Source organism: Montipora capricornis, chromosome 10 (genome assembly GCF_036669925.1).
Source record: "Montipora capricornis isolate CH-2021 chromosome 10, ASM3666992v2, whole genome shotgun sequence".
NCBI classification, from domain to species: domain Eukaryota; kingdom Metazoa; phylum Cnidaria; class Anthozoa; order Scleractinia; family Acroporidae; genus Montipora; species Montipora capricornis.
Window position 1 is genome coordinate 52,026,056 of NC_090892.1, and position 17,500 is coordinate 52,043,555.

The 17,500-nt window shown below is 39.8% G+C and overlaps 1 protein-coding gene across 7 annotated transcripts in view; it reads left to right on the forward strand.

Moving 5' to 3' along the window:
• Window positions 1-17,500, forward strand: part of LOC138022458 (polycystin-1-like protein 2) — a 77,920-nt gene that overhangs the window by 13,313 nt on the left and 47,107 nt on the right. For all 7 annotated transcript variants that reach the window (XM_068869592.1, XM_068869591.1, XM_068869595.1 and 4 more), the window contains 10 exons: window positions 3,243-3,502; window positions 8,172-8,397; window positions 8,977-9,076; window positions 9,191-9,454; window positions 11,868-12,330; window positions 12,945-14,146; window positions 14,528-14,787; window positions 15,378-15,763; window positions 16,245-16,412; window positions 16,737-16,834. In XM_068869592.1, the coding sequence (XP_068725693.1) occupies window positions 3,243-3,502; window positions 8,172-8,397; window positions 8,977-9,076; window positions 9,191-9,454; window positions 11,868-12,330; window positions 12,945-14,146; window positions 14,528-14,787; window positions 15,378-15,763; window positions 16,245-16,412; window positions 16,737-16,834 (3,427 nt within the window). The remainder of the gene's footprint in view (window positions 1-3,242; window positions 3,503-8,171; window positions 8,398-8,976; window positions 9,077-9,190; window positions 9,455-11,867; window positions 12,331-12,944; window positions 14,147-14,527; window positions 14,788-15,377; window positions 15,764-16,244; window positions 16,413-16,736; window positions 16,835-17,500) is intronic.

A 17,500-nucleotide genomic window follows, 5' to 3' on the forward strand; every position in this document is an offset into this window, starting at 1 on the left:
GGAGGAATCCTTGTTTTGAAAGGGTTCACGCGCCGGAGCGATTTTTCCCCCCAAAATCGCATCGCTCCGCTTTCAAACTTCGCAGCATAAAGGTCAAAAGATTCACGATTCTTCTGGTACCTTCCAATCGAAAATCCATCCAAACAGCCCGGAGCTAGCCCTCGAAGAAAATCAAAATCCCACAGTATTCGAGCGACCGAAATGCGCAGCAAGATCCATACGTGCCAGCCACAAACATTGTCTAACGTCGTCCAATCAGTCCTTCTTATATATGGAACAGTCAACGGCGAACTCAAATTCATTCAAAATCGCTCAAAAAACCTCTTTTGAGGTAAAAGGACGAATATAAACCACAGGTAAGGTAATTCAACGTTTATTTATCATTGATTTACATACATAGTTAACGATATATTGCCATGGGTGAAGCAAACGGTAAATCCAGTACATTTACTATAAAATAACAATCGGCTACACAAACAGATTGTGTGGGCCCCCTGTGCTGAGACGACTAAGACGTCTGTTAAAGGGAAAGTACGGCCTAGAAAAAGTTTCTCTGAATCGAAAGTTCTTTACCTGTATTGTCATACTTGACCACTCATTTGGACTAAATGTGTTTAAATAGCCAACAATAACGCTTCAAAAATAGGCAAATTTAAATTGAAATCCGCCATCTTTGTTTTTGTGTATGCAAACGAGGCTATGACGTAGCTATAGTCAAGGATTTCTCCGGATGACTAAATGTACTTGATGTAAAGAAGAAAAGTATAGGCGAGGAGAGCAATGCGCTGTAGACTTAATCCAGAGGCTAAAACTGTATTGATATTGGCTCCTCCTCTGAACAGATTTACCTCGTGGTCGTTAAACAGGGTTTTACAAAGCGAAAGAGAGCTTGCAGTGCTATCCGCGCTCATTGCTGTGAAATAAATGCCTGGAAATCAAGTTAATCTGTCTACCGTGGCTTTCTACGAGATCCCTGTTACAACTTCAAAACAAACGATCGATTTATATATTTCCATCAAATGGTAAGAGTAAATCGTTTCAGTTCAGTAGTCTATATATGGCTTGATTCAGTTTTCTCGCTCCAATATAATATGTTGGACTAGTTGACTGAGATTTCCGCATGAAGCGAATGTCACCAAGACCAATATTCATATACCTGAAGATCCCGCTTGAAGTCCTCCTTGGTAAAATGACAGTTCCGAACAGACAATATAGCAGTCAGGTTTTCACGTTTGAGGAATCCATCCACGTTTTATTTTCTCCAGCCAACTTTCCTTTAAATTTTCATTTTCCGGTGTAAGCTTCGGGGTTTTTTTATTTTTATATGTGTTCTCAAGTCTAGACATGTGTCCAGTTTCATCCCCATCGAAAGCGTACACCCCAACAGCGGTAATTGTTGATGTGAAAAAGCCTTGCTACATGTATTGAGCAACATCTGAAAGTTTCGTCGGCTTATTCTAAATTAAACGCTTCCCTATGTGAAATCAAACAAATACGTTTGCTGAAGCATCGAAGACGGCTGTCGCTGAAGGAAGAAAGTGAAAAAGGTACACTTGTCGAATTTTTCTTTGTCGCATGTTCAAGGTTTTTGTCTTGCTTACATTTGCTCTGGCTGATTTTTGCCGCCTAGTTTGATTGACTAGAAAATCTATAAGTATTTAGTGACTTGAGTTTCTGTCGCACTTATGGCCTACATGGCCTACTACCTATTGAACCACAAGACCGTTTACCATAGTTCATCTTACATTTCAATTTCTCGAAGCAGAAAGGTCACACAACATTGAGAAAGTGATCGCGGAACGAAGAATTTTGTAAGGTCAAACACGTTTGTTGACTATTGCTACGTCATAACACGTCATATCCAAGATGGCGCTCTCCAAGTCACGAAAGAGGCAACTTCAAAGTGCTCTTGTCACATGTTTAACAGGGAACTGGACAAAACGGCAATTATTTTCGAATTCCTGGGGAAAAGTTTTCGTAATTTAGAGAAACTTTTTCTAGACCGTACTTTCCCTTTAAGTGCGTCGTTTAGACGCAATTAACTTGAGACGTACAACTCGTCTGACGAGTTAATGCGTCCACTTTATTTCCCGTGTTTATGTTGTCTAGTCCTCTAAGATGTCTAAGACGTCTAATTAGAAAATGAACAGAGTCTCTCGACGTCAATTTGGACTCAATTCGGGTGAAACTATTTGCGCTGGTAAATTGCATACTATCATAATATTATGCAACTCTTAAACGACCTATTTTTTTGACAAAAATTTGCTACTGTTACAATGAAACTTTCACTTTCTTCTGGATTACTACGTAGCAAATGAATCTGTTCAACGGTAGTCAGTAATGTTACACGAAACGATAAGGCCATTCTTATGTTACACAAGTAACACAAGTATTCAGTAGTCACGCGAAAATATGCATGCATGGCCTACATCGATACCTTAGCCTCTGGTTAGAGATACCTTCGGAAGAAATTCCTATGACTTAATAATTAAGGCAACATTTTCGTGTGCCAAAAATTGACATCGCCGTGAGCTTAACCTTAAGCTTAAGAAAACAATAAAGCTGACAGAATTGTTCAGTCAAGGCTCGGTGGGTTAGAGACCTAGGTTTTATCTAAATTTAGCCACAGTAGGCGCCAATCATTATCCTAGATTGATCCCTAAGTTCCGTGGTCCTCAGTTTTGAAATTGAAGCCCTCAAATCACTGTAAGTAACTGTCAAAAGAAATAATAATTTTGTCAATAAAAGATTCTGTGACAATTTCATTTCTTCACCAGTCATGCTGAAGCAATCGTCACCTTGACAAAGGCGGGAACATTTATAAGTCTGTGGCCTCGGTCCAGTCCATTCGAGTGGTCACGTTATGTCATGTGATTTGCGAGGTTCGATTCCGGTTTACAAGTCGGTCAAACCTCGACTGTGTTCATTTATGAGATGAACTTGTTTGGATTCTTTCACGGACTTTTCAATGACTGTATGGATAGCAAGGAATGTGAATCAAGGAGAGGTTACTCACTAAGAGTGCATCACGGTTATTTGTACGTACTTTCTGTGGTTATCAAGGACTACACATAAAAAGCGTCGAGCGTTACATCAGTGTATTAGTTACTTTGTGCGGGACTCAGTAATAAATTGAACTTGACCACGGTCACATTGCTTAATTTACACTTAAAAAGACAAATCCGCAAAGTCGAACATCCATGAGCAGTATTCATAAGTGTTATTTTTCTTTTGTCTCTCAGCATTCTTCAACATTACCTCCAGCCTCCTCAAATCAAATGTAACCTTCAACTTAACTATATCAGACTCGTGCACGGCTGATTACACCGTTGATTTTGGAGACTCCACTCCGCGGAAGAATTTGAACAACCAGCAGAAGGTTGTGTCGCACGCTTATACCAGTGCAGGAAATTATAAAATTATGGTGAACTCAAGCAGTGCTTCACCTGGATGCACGAGTGCCACAGAATCTGTGGAGGTCAGAGACCCAATAGTGAATATGGTGAGTCACTCATTTCCCGTCATTTTACTAGCTGTAAATATATGAAGCCTTGTCACATGACGTAACAGCGACCGTGTTAAGAAACGTAAACGGCGATCACTTTAATGTTCTAACTAATACTCCGGCTTCACTGAGGGTGCGTTCGATTGTAAAATCCGGATTTACATCTTAAAATCTGGATCTTCATATTTCGAATCGAACACAAAATCTCATATTTCGAATCGAACACAAAATCTGAAAACGGATCTTGTCGCAGATTTCTCAAATTGGGAATCCATGTCAGGAAGTATTTTAATAGGCCATTTCCGAGTTCATATCTGCCTCCTCTTCAAAGCGAGTCTAAGTGCAAAGTTTTTGTGATGGTAATTAGTTCTACTTTACATATGAATGAAAACTAATTTTCATAAGAAAAACTGCGCACTTAGACTCGCTTTGAAGAGGAGGCAGACATGAACTCGGAAATGGCCTATTAGGCCCCGTTTTAAACGTCGCATTTCACATGTGCCGAATCTAATGTGAATGAGCGAAAACAATAGATTTTTCTCATTTGCATTAGATTCGGCACATGTGAAATGCAACGTTTAAAACAGGCCTTAGTGAGATTCAGGACAAAATTTTTTTTCAGATCTTGCGTTCGATTGGAAATCCGAAGATCCAAATGTTAAGATCTAAATCCGGATTTCCCAATCGAACGCACCCTGAGGTGTTTAGTTGGAATTCAGAATTTTGAAAACCAATGCACACCTTCTCAAACTCAAACTCATTAATGACTCTAGCCCACCAATCAACAGCTGAGTGTATACCACATCAGGTGGATGCATTCGGATACCCAATGAAAAACTATATCCAGATTTGATATGTTTCAAGTCGAATTAAAATTCAGGTTAACTTAATTTTAATCTAGGTTGATTTTTTCAACCCGGGTCAAAAAATTTTAAACCTAGGTTATTATGAACTGTATAAAAAGGGGGTTTTCCCTATTTTGGGGGATGTAATTAAAAAATGGGAACTGGATTTTTGGGGGGATAGGTCCTTGCTCCACTTTTCTTCGCCTCTCCCTCTCCTTCCCCCTTACCGCCTCTCCCTCTCCTTCCCCCTTAACGCCTCTCCCTCTCCTTCCACCTTACTGACCTTACTTACTACCAACGGACTGTGCCACTTACCTTGAGTGTCCACAACATTCCATGAATCTCCAAGGATTCGAACACTCGCACCACTGGATATCCGAGATTACTTCTCCTCTGTAATAACCGCTAAGCCATCGAATCAACAACTGAAATTGCCTACATGTTTTTTTCTAACAATGAGTTTTAAGCTATTTTCAAGCCTTCACGACAACCACCATTTCGCGCATGCGTAAATGTCATAAAGTGAGGCTCATCCACACGGATAAGGGCGCACAGACGGATTTTTCGCGCGTTGCTAAGGATGTGAAATGTTACTTCCGGTAACTGACGTCATCATATCATGAGCTGACAAGAAAACCCACTCACAAGCAAAAGTCACCGAACAAACTGTTGTTTCCATCGAAAGTTTTTCCTCGCCCTTCCTCGCGCTCATTCTCAGATCAACTGCGCATGCGTTAACGAACTGACTTCCGGTTTGAGAAAAAAGCTAAATTTCCGGCGGTTTTAAATTGAATTAAATTTTTTTGATCAAAAATAAGACACAAACAGCTGTGATAAACATATTGAACTCGATGTATAAAATCTTTCTTTCCTTACAAGGACCGTATTAATCGTTCACAACGATCCAGAGTTATTTACAGAGCAAATTGTTGGGATTGTAATGGTTTTTACATCGGTAAAACTAAACGGCGGCTTCACGATAGAAAAACCGAACATTTTAAGGCCCTAGCTAAAAATGACAATACTTCACCACGTCAAGGCCACTGGACATAACATCAAGTGGGATCATTTTGATATTTTAGCGAAGGGCAAAACTGACTATCATTGTAAAATAAAAGAGACCTTCTTTATTCAAGACCTTGAGCCAGCTTTCAACGTCAACGTCGGAAGTGAAAAGCTGATGCTTTATTAATCTTTTCTGTTTTTATTATTATTATAATTATTATTATTATATATTTTACTGTTAAGTATTTGCTTAATCTAGGTTCCAGTCCCCTCATCTGATTTGTTATATATAAATAGCTGTTTTAAATTTCAACGGTTACTTTTGAAAATGTATGTAGAGCACATACGAAACGTCAAGTCATTATCAAAATGAAAAAGTTCAATATGTTTATCACTGCTGTTTGTGTCTTATTTTTGATCAAACTTCGATGGCCCAAGAACAAAAGTATTTACGATAAATTTTTTTGACATGGTAGGTTTCACCCACAAATACAGAATATAGCCAAGCATTGATTTTTTAAAATCATCTTTTTTGAAAAAGTTATGAAACCTTATGAAGAAGTTAAGGGGTGGCTACATTTATCTGAAGAAGAATGAAAACGCTCTGAGTCTCCAGTGCATCAAAAGCAAAAATTGTTTGCAAGAGGTGGGCTCTTGATTCTGATGGACAAATAGTCAAATATTGTACGAAGTTTATTTACGTCGCTATGCAAAATATACAAGGAACAAGGCATCATTGCAAGTCATGATAACAAACCGATTTTCGCTGCGAACACAGCGTTCCCACTGTAACAAAAAGATGGTGGTACGGGCAAATAGAGCAAGAAAAGATAACCTTTGCAGTTAAATAAAAGAAAAGAACTCGTCTCCGAACCACTGGTGTCATCATCTTGGAGAAACCGCTGGTAAAAAAACATAACCATTCACAGAACAATTGCCAAAATGCCGTATGAAGTGGTTTTCGGAATCTCTCTGAGAAGAGAAATCAAAAAGCCACAAATGAGTGGACAAGTCACAGCTATATCAAATACAGAGCAGGAGAATGGTCAATAATTTGAAAAAGTGGATGAGCCAGACATTGAAGGAGAGCTGTGTCTGAGCTGTGTCCGCGGACTGCAGACTAACCCTCAAAATTAAAGATAATCGCTCAAAAATGGGTCCTGAGGCTGAAATACTGTTTATCAGTATTATTTCAAATGGATTCTTAGCCTTAAATACTGCGTATCAGCGCTATTTGCAGACAGCCAGCAGTCTGCCTTTTGCAGTAACTGTTATCATACACCAGAAAGGGAAGAAGAAAAAGAAGAAGTTCGAACTTCAGGATTATGTGGCGCTGAAAATTAATAAAAGGAAACGCCCCTTCATTCAAATGTACTACTTGCTCAAAGTGTAGAACTTGAAGGGGACTGTGCCAAAATAATCACAAAATTTGGATTTATCACTGCAAACAGACTCAGCAAAATTATAAAAAAAACAAATATTTTATTTGATAATCCAAAAGAAATAACACTTACAAGAGCCTACAAAATGGCTTCTGATCAATAGATTATGAAACCCTTTTTCCTGACTTTTCAAAGTTTTGATTATTACGAATTCAAAGTAAGCAAGAGATAGAGCAAATAACCAAGCAAATTAAAAATCAACAACACGTATGTTTCAGTTCTTTTATTCCTTAGAAGATAATTTAATATTGTTGCCCCCTGCCCTCTCAAGGAGATTCATCAATGAACAATGTCCTTCTAAAAAGCTCTCTGAGAAAGAAAAGTAAAATCGGTTGTCATGCACAGTATGCCTAACCCCAAACTTAATGCTAACCATGTAAAATCAGTGCCTAGACTTAACAACCATTGCGGTTTTATAAAATACTCATGAAGAAATTAAGCTACATTAAGTTCATCTCCTCTAGGACCAATTTACTTACCAATATATTATTACACGTACTTGCTAATAATTGATGGGTCTTTGTTGATGTTTCCTACTATCAATTTCAACCTAGTTTAAAATAAAATGACCTAGGTCTGAATTTAAATTTAACTGTAACAGATACAGCTTGTGCTTGCGTCGATAGTGAAAACCAGGCTTTGCACATCCTCACCAACGCCTTCACCTTTGAACAGTCCGCTTGCCTCAATCTTTCAGAATGGTGCAAATTATGTGCGCTCTTTGGTCTCGCCATTCTCGAAATATCTGTAACGCCCATTTGTTATGACCGTAGATTTCGGAACAGAATTGCTAACACACTCCATTTCCTCGTCGAAAGCTTTGGGCAACCGAAATCTTAAACTTGACTGATTTGCCTCATCCATGTCGCACAGAAAACTGAATATCACACTAAATTAAGTTGCATAACTCCCAAATGACACATTTTTATCGCATTCGTAGCTATTGGTTAATTAATGGAACGAAACAACAATAATAATAATAATAATAATAATAGTCAGCCATTCGTTTAAGAATAAGGTGTCTGGATACCCCGATGAAGCACCCGCACTCGTTTTTGATATACTACATGAAAATTTGCCCGCCTCCCTGTAAATTACTGCTAATTAACATTTCTAAGGAAATGAGGGCTCAGATGCAACTGAAATTTTTAATTTTTCTTTGAATTCTTAGTTTGAGCATTGTTCAGCTCCTGGAAAGTTTGTTTCATTTGCAAAATGTTTAACTAATGGTTCGAAAGCATTTTGACTCTTTCGCTAACGTCGGTCGAATAATGTCTTGATGACACAAGAGCAGGGACCTCCGGAGAAAATCCACCCCGAGTTTTTCCATTCCATTCAGTTAAGAAAGATTTGCATGTTGTATTTCTTCTTCAGACGGTATCACTCAATAGCACCTTCTGTAAAGTTGGTGACTACCTGGAGGGTATTACCGTAACTGTTTTCCCAGTTTCTCCGCTTTCTTGGTACTGGCGTACAAATACAACTCACAACTGGACCAAGTCCCCTTTCAAGTGCAGTGAGGTTGGAGAGAATGACCTGTTTGTGATGGCTGAGAATGGCATTAGTATCTCCGGCAACGCATGTTTGCAAATGATCACAGGTAAATAATTTGATGATTAAATCTGCAATTCGACTTGGTGAAAAGCCATGAAGATTTACTGCCAATGAAGAACGACCATCTATTTGATAGCAGAATTTTGCATTGAAGTTGATTTCGTTGTACAGAGTGCATGTTTCAACAGGCCACTTTCGATATATTAAAATTCAGCTTGAAAGAGGGGTTTAGAGGACAAAGACAAAAGAAAATGAAGATATGGGAATCTCTTTCACATTCATTGCAACTTGTTTCTATTGTTTTTATCCTGTCTGCCTCAATATCAAGCTGAATATTGATATTTCGAAAATGGCCTATATTGAGCAAACAGTTCATTATAATTATCAAACAATCCCCTGCTTTTAATGTGGAAAAATTGTCCCCTAAAATTTAATTGACAAAGCTTTGTGATTCAATTAATTCCTTAGATGTAGATAAAAAAGTCGGAATGCTGACCAGACTCGTCTTAATTTAATTTAAAAATTACCGATTCCACGCAATTGGCCAGGGCGTGATCCTCTGACTAACGTTAACGAATAGAAGTACGTCCAATCAAATGAAATAGTAGTTCATAATTTTCTTTAGTGATAGACTTCGATTTCGCCGCTGAAGTTGGGGCTGTAAACAGTTCAGTGAAGATTACAAGAACAGCTTTAACAGGAGTATCGGATGAAAGCAATTTCACGTATGTTGGGCATTTTTAGTCGTTTTTAATTAAGAATGTTCTCATGTATCGTGATATTTTTTGGCGATAGTATCATTTGCATATCTAAAAATATACTTATGGTTCATTTAACAGATTTTTTTGGGTTTTCGACGAAGGCGAAATTAAGAAATGCCCAAACCTCACAGTGAATCATACCTTTACGACAGTTAACGTAGATCCAGGCCACCTCGTCACCTTGGAGGTACACAACCGGCATGGACACTTTTCAAGGCTACAGAAATACGTCAAGATTTATGAACCAGTGCAGTCTTCCATAGAGGTGTCTCACGAGAACATCGTTCAGAAAAACCAGCCGTCGGAGTTTGTGGTGTCATCCCACGGGGGAAGTGAAGTCACGTAAGTATAGGAAAAAACACCGATAAATGACCTTGATCGATCCCATGAAATGAAAGATCTAATGTGCTATAATTTCACACGCTGCTTATAAAACTACGCTGCCGTTTGGTTAATTCAAGGAATGGAAAACATGTTGTAGCCCCATTTGGGCTCTCTCCTTCTTTAAACTATATGGTCTGAATGGTTTGTTCTGCTAATCTAGCATTGTGCAATTTTTTGAGCCTTATACTTTTCCCTAGCCTCCCACGCAAACGTTCTTACGGGTTCGTCACGCAATCATTCCTGCGTGACGAACCCGTAAGAACGTTTGCGTGGGAGGCTAACTTTTCCCGTGTTCTTTCACTTTTTCTTTTTGCATCCTTTTGCACACTTGCTGCCAGAGAGAGGGGGGATTAAGTCTCTAAAGTCTGTTCATAACTTTCTTCACCTTCAAAGACGTTGACAGCATGTTTTGTTGACTTTTTTGTACTTTCCGGAACAGCATTTGCGACTAGTTTTTTAACGTCATTATCACTAGAATCCAGAAAACTAGTTTGTTTTTCTTCCATGTAAAATAAAAACTCTTCTGCTGCCTTTTTACGCCGGCCTTTTTCTTTCAACTGAAATGATCGCTGCAGCTGGGCAAATATCCAACCAAATGGTGGTTATTGCGGGATAATTGTCCTGTGAGTTTGCACCTCGGGACGTAAATTAGCCAATAAAATCGCCCATAAATTAATTGGTGGGTTATAATAAAGACTTATTGGATGAGGTTGAGCATGATATCATGAATTATCAAAACCGAGGTCTCTGTTATCTGCCGGAGCCGAAGACTGAGGCAGATAACACAGACACGAGGTTTTGATAATTCATGATATCATGCGAAAACTGAATTCAATAATTGTTTCATTATACATTTTTCACATAATTCATCCTCAGAAACAGAAGCGAAGCGTTCAGCCATTTTGTTTCTGAGGAGAACACTCCAAGGGGCTTAGTAACCAGGCAGACGTTGAACTTGACATGATAAATGCAGATATTACATTTATCATGTCAAGTTCACAAGCTATTGTGAATTGATTGAATGCTCTCGACCAATCAGATTTTTCATAGCGAGTCTGATGTATAATAATTATATTTATTTGTACTCAACTCTGGATAGTCTTCAGGAAAAAACAATTGGAAATTTGACTAAGTGTCGAAAGAAAGCTTGCTGTCAATTTTTTGCTACATTATTCAAAGAAGGGTTCTTCAGTAAAGAGTTTGATCCTGAACACTGGTGGGAAATTTATTTAGTTGCGTATGGTTTTTGACACGGAGTGTCACGGCTTGTTTGCACACAAGCAATATAATGGAAATTTTTTTTCTTCCTTCTAATTTTTGACTGGATAAGGTTTTTATGAGTTTTCTGTCTTTGTGGATTGATCGTGTTCGAACTTAACTAATTTACATATGTGGATTGATATTTGATATGCGAGTTATCTTCATAAAGTTAGCCATTTTATGTTCATTCAGGCAGCCAAAGCTTTTTGTTTGTGATCCATTTCCCATTGCTTTTGAGTTCGTCACGTTTACATCTTGCCAAAGTCGGTGCACATGTTCATGAATTTGCTTTAGCATCTCGAAGATGTTTAGGTTTTCAATTACAAACTCTACTTTTCTTGGTCACTACACTAAATAGTTTATCCTGAAGTCAAAATAGATACGTTTCATTTCTGAGGAAACGAAAAAAAAACTAAGTAGTGTTTCGTTTCCGGACTGAGCAGCTCTGGGGATGATGAGAAATATGCCGCATTCGAGCTCGATAATCTGCCCCGTTTCTTCCATTGTAGGAGTTACCAGGTGTACCTATTGGATTCCTAGGTTTCTCCCTTGTTCTTTTCGGATTGGGCCGGCCAGCATTACTCCTGGGGAAAATCCTGTTGTCAATTTACCTATTTCAAGGAAACAAACCAGAGAAAGGTACAAGTAGATTGTGAAGCCCCGTGAGATTGCAAGGCTTGTCTCCGACACCACACATGGCTTTAATCGGCAACAAGAGAAAATGAGGGGACAGAGAGGGAGGCTCAGGGCGTTGGCCGGGATATGTAATGTCCACGAAAGTTATTTTTAGACGAGCGGAAGTCTTTGTTCTAGCGGACGTCTGTCTTCCGAGACGTCCGCATGCAGTCTTGCCTCGCTCTCAGGTTCTTAGTGAAAAGAGAAAATGACGGCGCACGTGGAAGGCTGATGAATATTTATTTTCTTTCAAACATCGGACCGAGGTTGGCCTGCATGCGGACGTCTCGGAAGACTTCCGCTCGTCTAAAAATAACTTTCGTGGACATGACATATCCCAAGGGCTGGACCGAGAGCCTCCCTCTCTGTCCCCTCATTTTCTCTTGTCGGCAATGACAAGTCATTCCATGTGTTTTTCTTGCCTTGTTTTTCTCAGGTATCAGTGGGATTTCGGTGACAATTCTCAAATCCAAAACACGACTAACCGCACTATAACCTACGCGTATTCTACCAATGGTGATTATTGCATTCTCCTGAGTGTAAAGAACGCCGTCTCTGAGAAGAATAAAAGCTTCAAAGTCGCAGTTTTGACGGCAATTGGTGGTTTGACTATATTCGACAACATAACAACTGTGCAGACAGGCGCCACGACTCACATATCCGTTGAAATTAAAAACGGAAGCCGATTCAATCTTTCCTTGAACTTCGGTGATGGTTCCCAACCTTTGACGATTACCAACGTAGATGATATATCGAATAGTTTCGTTATTTCACTACGGCACAACTACAGCTTCGCGGGGAGGTACAATTTCACCGTCAAGGCTTGGAATGCATTGAATACTGAAACTGCCAGCAGCCTAGCAGTGGTACAGGATCTAGTAGGAAATCTCACAATTCAGGTGAGCAAAATACCCACCCGTATCAGGGTGGGAAAGAATTCAAACCTCCTTCCCTCTTCCTCCACCACCACCACTCCCCACCCTGAAATTTGTTGAACCAGAAGCCCATCACTAGGAGCATGCAACTCATCATAAAATTATGCAACGGTGATTTTTACAAGTAGGTTTATTTTTGGAAAGCCTTCCCCGCGAAAATTACGGAAGCGTCCGCGTCATAAGCGATCCAAACAAAATAGCGGATGGGCTCCTGATTATCTGCCATGAATTTTCGAAAGACTTGATACTTGCATTGCATGCCTAAAAACTCAAGTTGAAAATCGCAATCGTAGGTCTAGTGATGCTGTTTCTTCGCAGGACTCAGTAGTTTTAAGAAAATAATTAAAATTCAGATGCAGTTTTAAACCAGAAAGACCCAAGTTTAAGAGAATGTATCTTCATTTTTTATAGCAGATGGCTGATAACTACTCCCTGGCAGGAACAAACACGCGTGGAGGTTCGGTCTTACACGCGCTCTTCTCTCGCGCCTGAATGCATTCAGCACCCGTTGCAAAATCTATCCCAAAATTCATAATAGTATTTAAAAATGAAAATGTTTCTGTGTCATCACTCGCTAGAAAACGTACACCATGGAATGTCTGGAGGTGAATGACACATTCAGTGTACTGATGAAGGTCAACGGTTCAGAACTGAGGTATTACGTCCACTTTGGCGATGGAAAGAATGTGACATCAACTGATAGCAGAGTCAACCACTCTTACATCACACATGGTGATTTCTCTTTGAACATCACTGTCTTAAACGACATAAGCAGAGTCAGCAGAATCACTAACGTCACAGTCTGTAAACCTGTGATTGCTATTGATAAGCTAGCAGTCAAGGCATCACCGACCAACATCAGTGACCCTGTTAAGTTCAACATGACCCTTGCCGAAGGTTCGGATTTTAAATGTACCTTCGCCTTTGGGGATGGCAATTTTGAGCACTTCACGACGAAATGCTTAAACAACACGTACTTCGTAGATGGTGTGACAACCGACAAGACGCCATTCATGAATTTAGAGTACGCGTTCCATCATAACTATTCCAAAATTGGAAGATATCAAGTTAGTGTTCAGTGCTCAAACAGATTGAGTACAAAAAACGTAACACTCTATTCAATTGTACAAAAACCAATAGAGGGACTTGAACTAAACAAGTTATCACATAAGATTTCTGGACATCATTTTCCGGTCAATTGGACAATGATCAATGGAACTAATGTGACCTTTCAATTGGACGTGCCAGGAACACCAATTAAGCGCTCTTCATTGAAAACTGACATCGGAGATAGTTTTAACATCACTATTAACAAACCGGGAGTGTTCGTTCTTTTTCTGCACGCTAAAAATCTTGTTTCCGAATCAAATCACTCCCTTGTGCTAGTTGTCCAAGAGGACGTTACGAGCGTATCGTGCAGGACTTGGACAACTACAAGTGATTGGGGATCTGGCATTCCTGGATTTGGTGAAAATAACCACTCTTTCCCAATTGAGTACCCAGTCAATTTCACAGCCACGCCCGACAAAGGAACTAACCTGACATACTGGTGGAGGTTTGGTGATGGATCTGAGCAAAACACAACTCTCGCTACCTGCACACACCAGTTCAACGAAAGCAAAGGGGAGTATTGGAACAACGTGACAGTGTTCAACCTGGTAAGCGCAGTGAAAGGGGTGTTTCTTATCAAAGTAGAAAGAAGTGTCAGCGGTCTAGCGGTAACAGACAACAGCCCAGTGAAGGTGACAGAAGATACGATTTTTCGGTTAAGCTTCTCCAGGTAAGAGAATTTGTCCTATTATCGTAAATCAAGTGAAGATGAAATTTTATTATGACAAATTCCTCCTCAATTTTTAATTTATTTTAGCTAGATTGCACTACTGTGGTATATGTATTAGTTATCTATAATTCAATTGTCTGAGGCTGGTTTTCACTAGCGACGGAGTCGGAGTCGGAGACGTAATCAGAACAAGGATTCCGCTTATGACTCCGTCGCTTATGATCCAGTGAAAACTGCATTGTCGGAGTCGGAAGCAGAAGCGTAAAAATAAACCAATCACATCGCTCGATTCGAAGCATTGTGATTGCGTTTGAGACTCTGTTAGACGAAGTTACAGTCATGCAAGAAAGCTGTTTGTTGTCGTTGTTGATGTATTTCCAGGTATGACTCCAAAACTTGCGTGAAAATAGACACGGGGGATGGCCGTCGGTATATCTCCGGAGCTCCTAAATGCAACGATGGGTCATCCGAAACTAAGACTTTTGATGCGAGGATCAACCAAAGCATATCCCACAACTACACAACAGTTGGAGAATTTAACGTAACTGTCAACGCCTGGAATACTGTGTCACGAAAGTCACTTGTTTTTAAATCTGTGACGACTGAGCGATCGTGTTTTTATCCTAACGTCTCTATTCTTGGTGAGCACATTGAAGCTTCTTTTTTTTTGGCATCCTGTTCACGTTCGATCGCCGAGATCACCTCCGAAAAATGTCGCTGTCTTTTACTCTACCCTAACAGATCATTTAAACAAACTTTTCCTCATTTGCAGCCAAATTGCGACGAAGTCAAAAAGGAGAGGGGCTTTTAAAACTCGTTTGAATAGTTCCCCCAAATACTCCGCTCTTAGAGCAAATCTGTACTCGCCTCTGCTCAATGACTCGCAAGGTTATTTGATATACATAAATTCATCTGTTTCTTTCTGGGTTTAATGAACTAAATTGTTACCTATTTCCCTCAGACCTAAGTTTTTATTAAGAATTCAAGTGGACTCACTTATCAGTTGACGAGTGCCTTCGTCTCCCTTTAAAGTTGAAAACTGCCCGGCCCTTTGTCCATCCATTCATATATCTGCACGAGCACCCACTGCGAGCCGCCTTTCGTGCTCTTGTGATAAATGTAAGAATATGTTTGAAAAAATGGAAAGTGCGTGAAATTCAGTCTTATCTTCCGTTTTAGTCTTTTTCTGAGTTTGAACCAATTTAAAGATTTGTTTCTTTATTTTAATTAGATGTTGGTGCGAACGTGAGCACAGCAAGAAAAGTAAACCGCTCCGAGACTGTTTTAATCCAAACCAAGAACGATATTGATTGTGAGGCTTCAAAATCAACATCATTTATTTGGGATATATTTAAAATATCGGAAGATCCAAAGAACTTTCAGCAGCTGACTCCAGAGAAAAAGGTGCAAACAGGCGACCAGCCTTATATCAAAATCGACGCAACGTCTCTGGACTTCGGATTCTACAAACTTGTCTTTACGATCAAAATGAATGATGTTGTTGGAATCTCTGGGTCAGCGGAAGGGTACATTCATATTGTGGCATCGATATCCCAAGATTCCTTGCTCCCTGTTATAGATGGAGGACCACGCAAACGATACAAGTTTGGCAAAACCGTAAGCTCAGTGACGACTTGGAGTTTTTAGTATGAACTGTATCAATGATTACAATTTTGAGGTGTTTGGTGGCGAGGGCCGAGGGTGCATACCAGAAGCGCGTAGCCTTATCGTGAGGGCCATTTCATTTGGTATCCAAAACTGGCTCGGCCAAAAATCAAAGACCCGCTAAAACGAGTGGATACACTATGAGGGAAATTTTTTGAAGAACTGCACTCCAGACACTAGAAATGTTTAAAAGAAAAGTTAAAGAATGGGGAAATATGGAGATCTTTAGATCGGAGGACGAGCACGTTTTCCGTTCTGGGCACGCGCACTTCGACAAATGTCGGCCTCCAAACCTTATGCGCATGTTAGGTACGGAAAACTCGTACTTGTCCTCGTACTCCGATCTAAAGGTCCCTAATAAACGCCATAGGGACTTCAAACAATCAGTATTAACTGTTTGTTTAAGGAAACTGTGTTTTGCTTTTATTTGCAGATAACCTTGAATGCTACATCTTCTGTTGACGAAGATTATGCAAACATAACAGAAGCCAATCCAGAATACTATTGGTTTTGTCGAAATAGTTCAGATCCTGAAATTAACACAACTGGAAATCTATCCGCTATGCCGTTTGTTTTGGTTCCAAAGGAGTACAGCGGTGAGGTAATTTGTGATGGTTCTCTTGTCACAGGAAATCGTTTACCAAACAAGCAAAGGGCGGCCATTTTGATGAGCCTTTTCAAACGTAACTGTTTTTTGTCTTCGTTTGTGTTTCTTCTGCACATGTACAATAATGTCCTTGGTTTCTTTACCGACAGCTCTTCGCTTGTCGGGTACGCGGCGTACTCACAATATGCTAGCTGGAAATGGATGCATGTGCCTTGCGTTCGTTCCTTTCACTAAAAACCTTCCACGCACGCTACCCTCTGCCACCGTTGTACTTCCTGAAGTTTCCCTGAAGCAATTGTTACATTTTTTTTTCTTTAGAAGTCTGGAGGTTGCTTTGGGACTGGGGCAGGTCTCTTACCTATCTCGGGACCTGTTATAAAAGTTGATTCAAAGCTAGGAATGACAGAAAATTCCACGTACGTATCAAAAGTTGTCTGTCCAATGAGATTTGTGTTGTTAGAAAAGGCAAACGACTTTTCCATTCTCTTGTCAGAAACACGATTATTTTTTTTAATCGTCTTTGAACGCGACAAACAAACGGCAAATTGTACATCGCTGCATTTCGAGTGACTACATGCATCGTGAGACAAATGACAAGTGCACAATATTATTTTTATCTCAAGAAAGCATATTAAGAAAATGCAGATTAAAAAGATTGTTTTGTCATCGCGGTCACGATAGCTATACTGCTTTTTAAACGAGAGTAAAGTGAGCGTCTTTAAGGAAAAATCCCAAGTTTTGGCCGTCCCGAATTGAAGGAGCAATTGCGAAGTCAATACAGCAAGGCAGTTGGTTGAGAAAGCAATGAGACCCTCCACAATTGGATGCGGTTGTCAATCCCTGTAAGTTTCCGTCACTTATCTATTCAATTCAGCAAAGAATCCGAAAAAAATATTTTCGTACCATTTTAGGATACACCCAGACACTGCATGAAATCCAAAGCTAAAGATTTGCACTCCCCTCACCTCCGCACCTACCTCCCCCCCTCCCCCTTCCCTCCGAGATGATCTGCTCTCTAATTCAATAGACCATTTTCGAATTCTCACGGCTGGACTGGATCTAGCATGAAATGGAGGCTAATG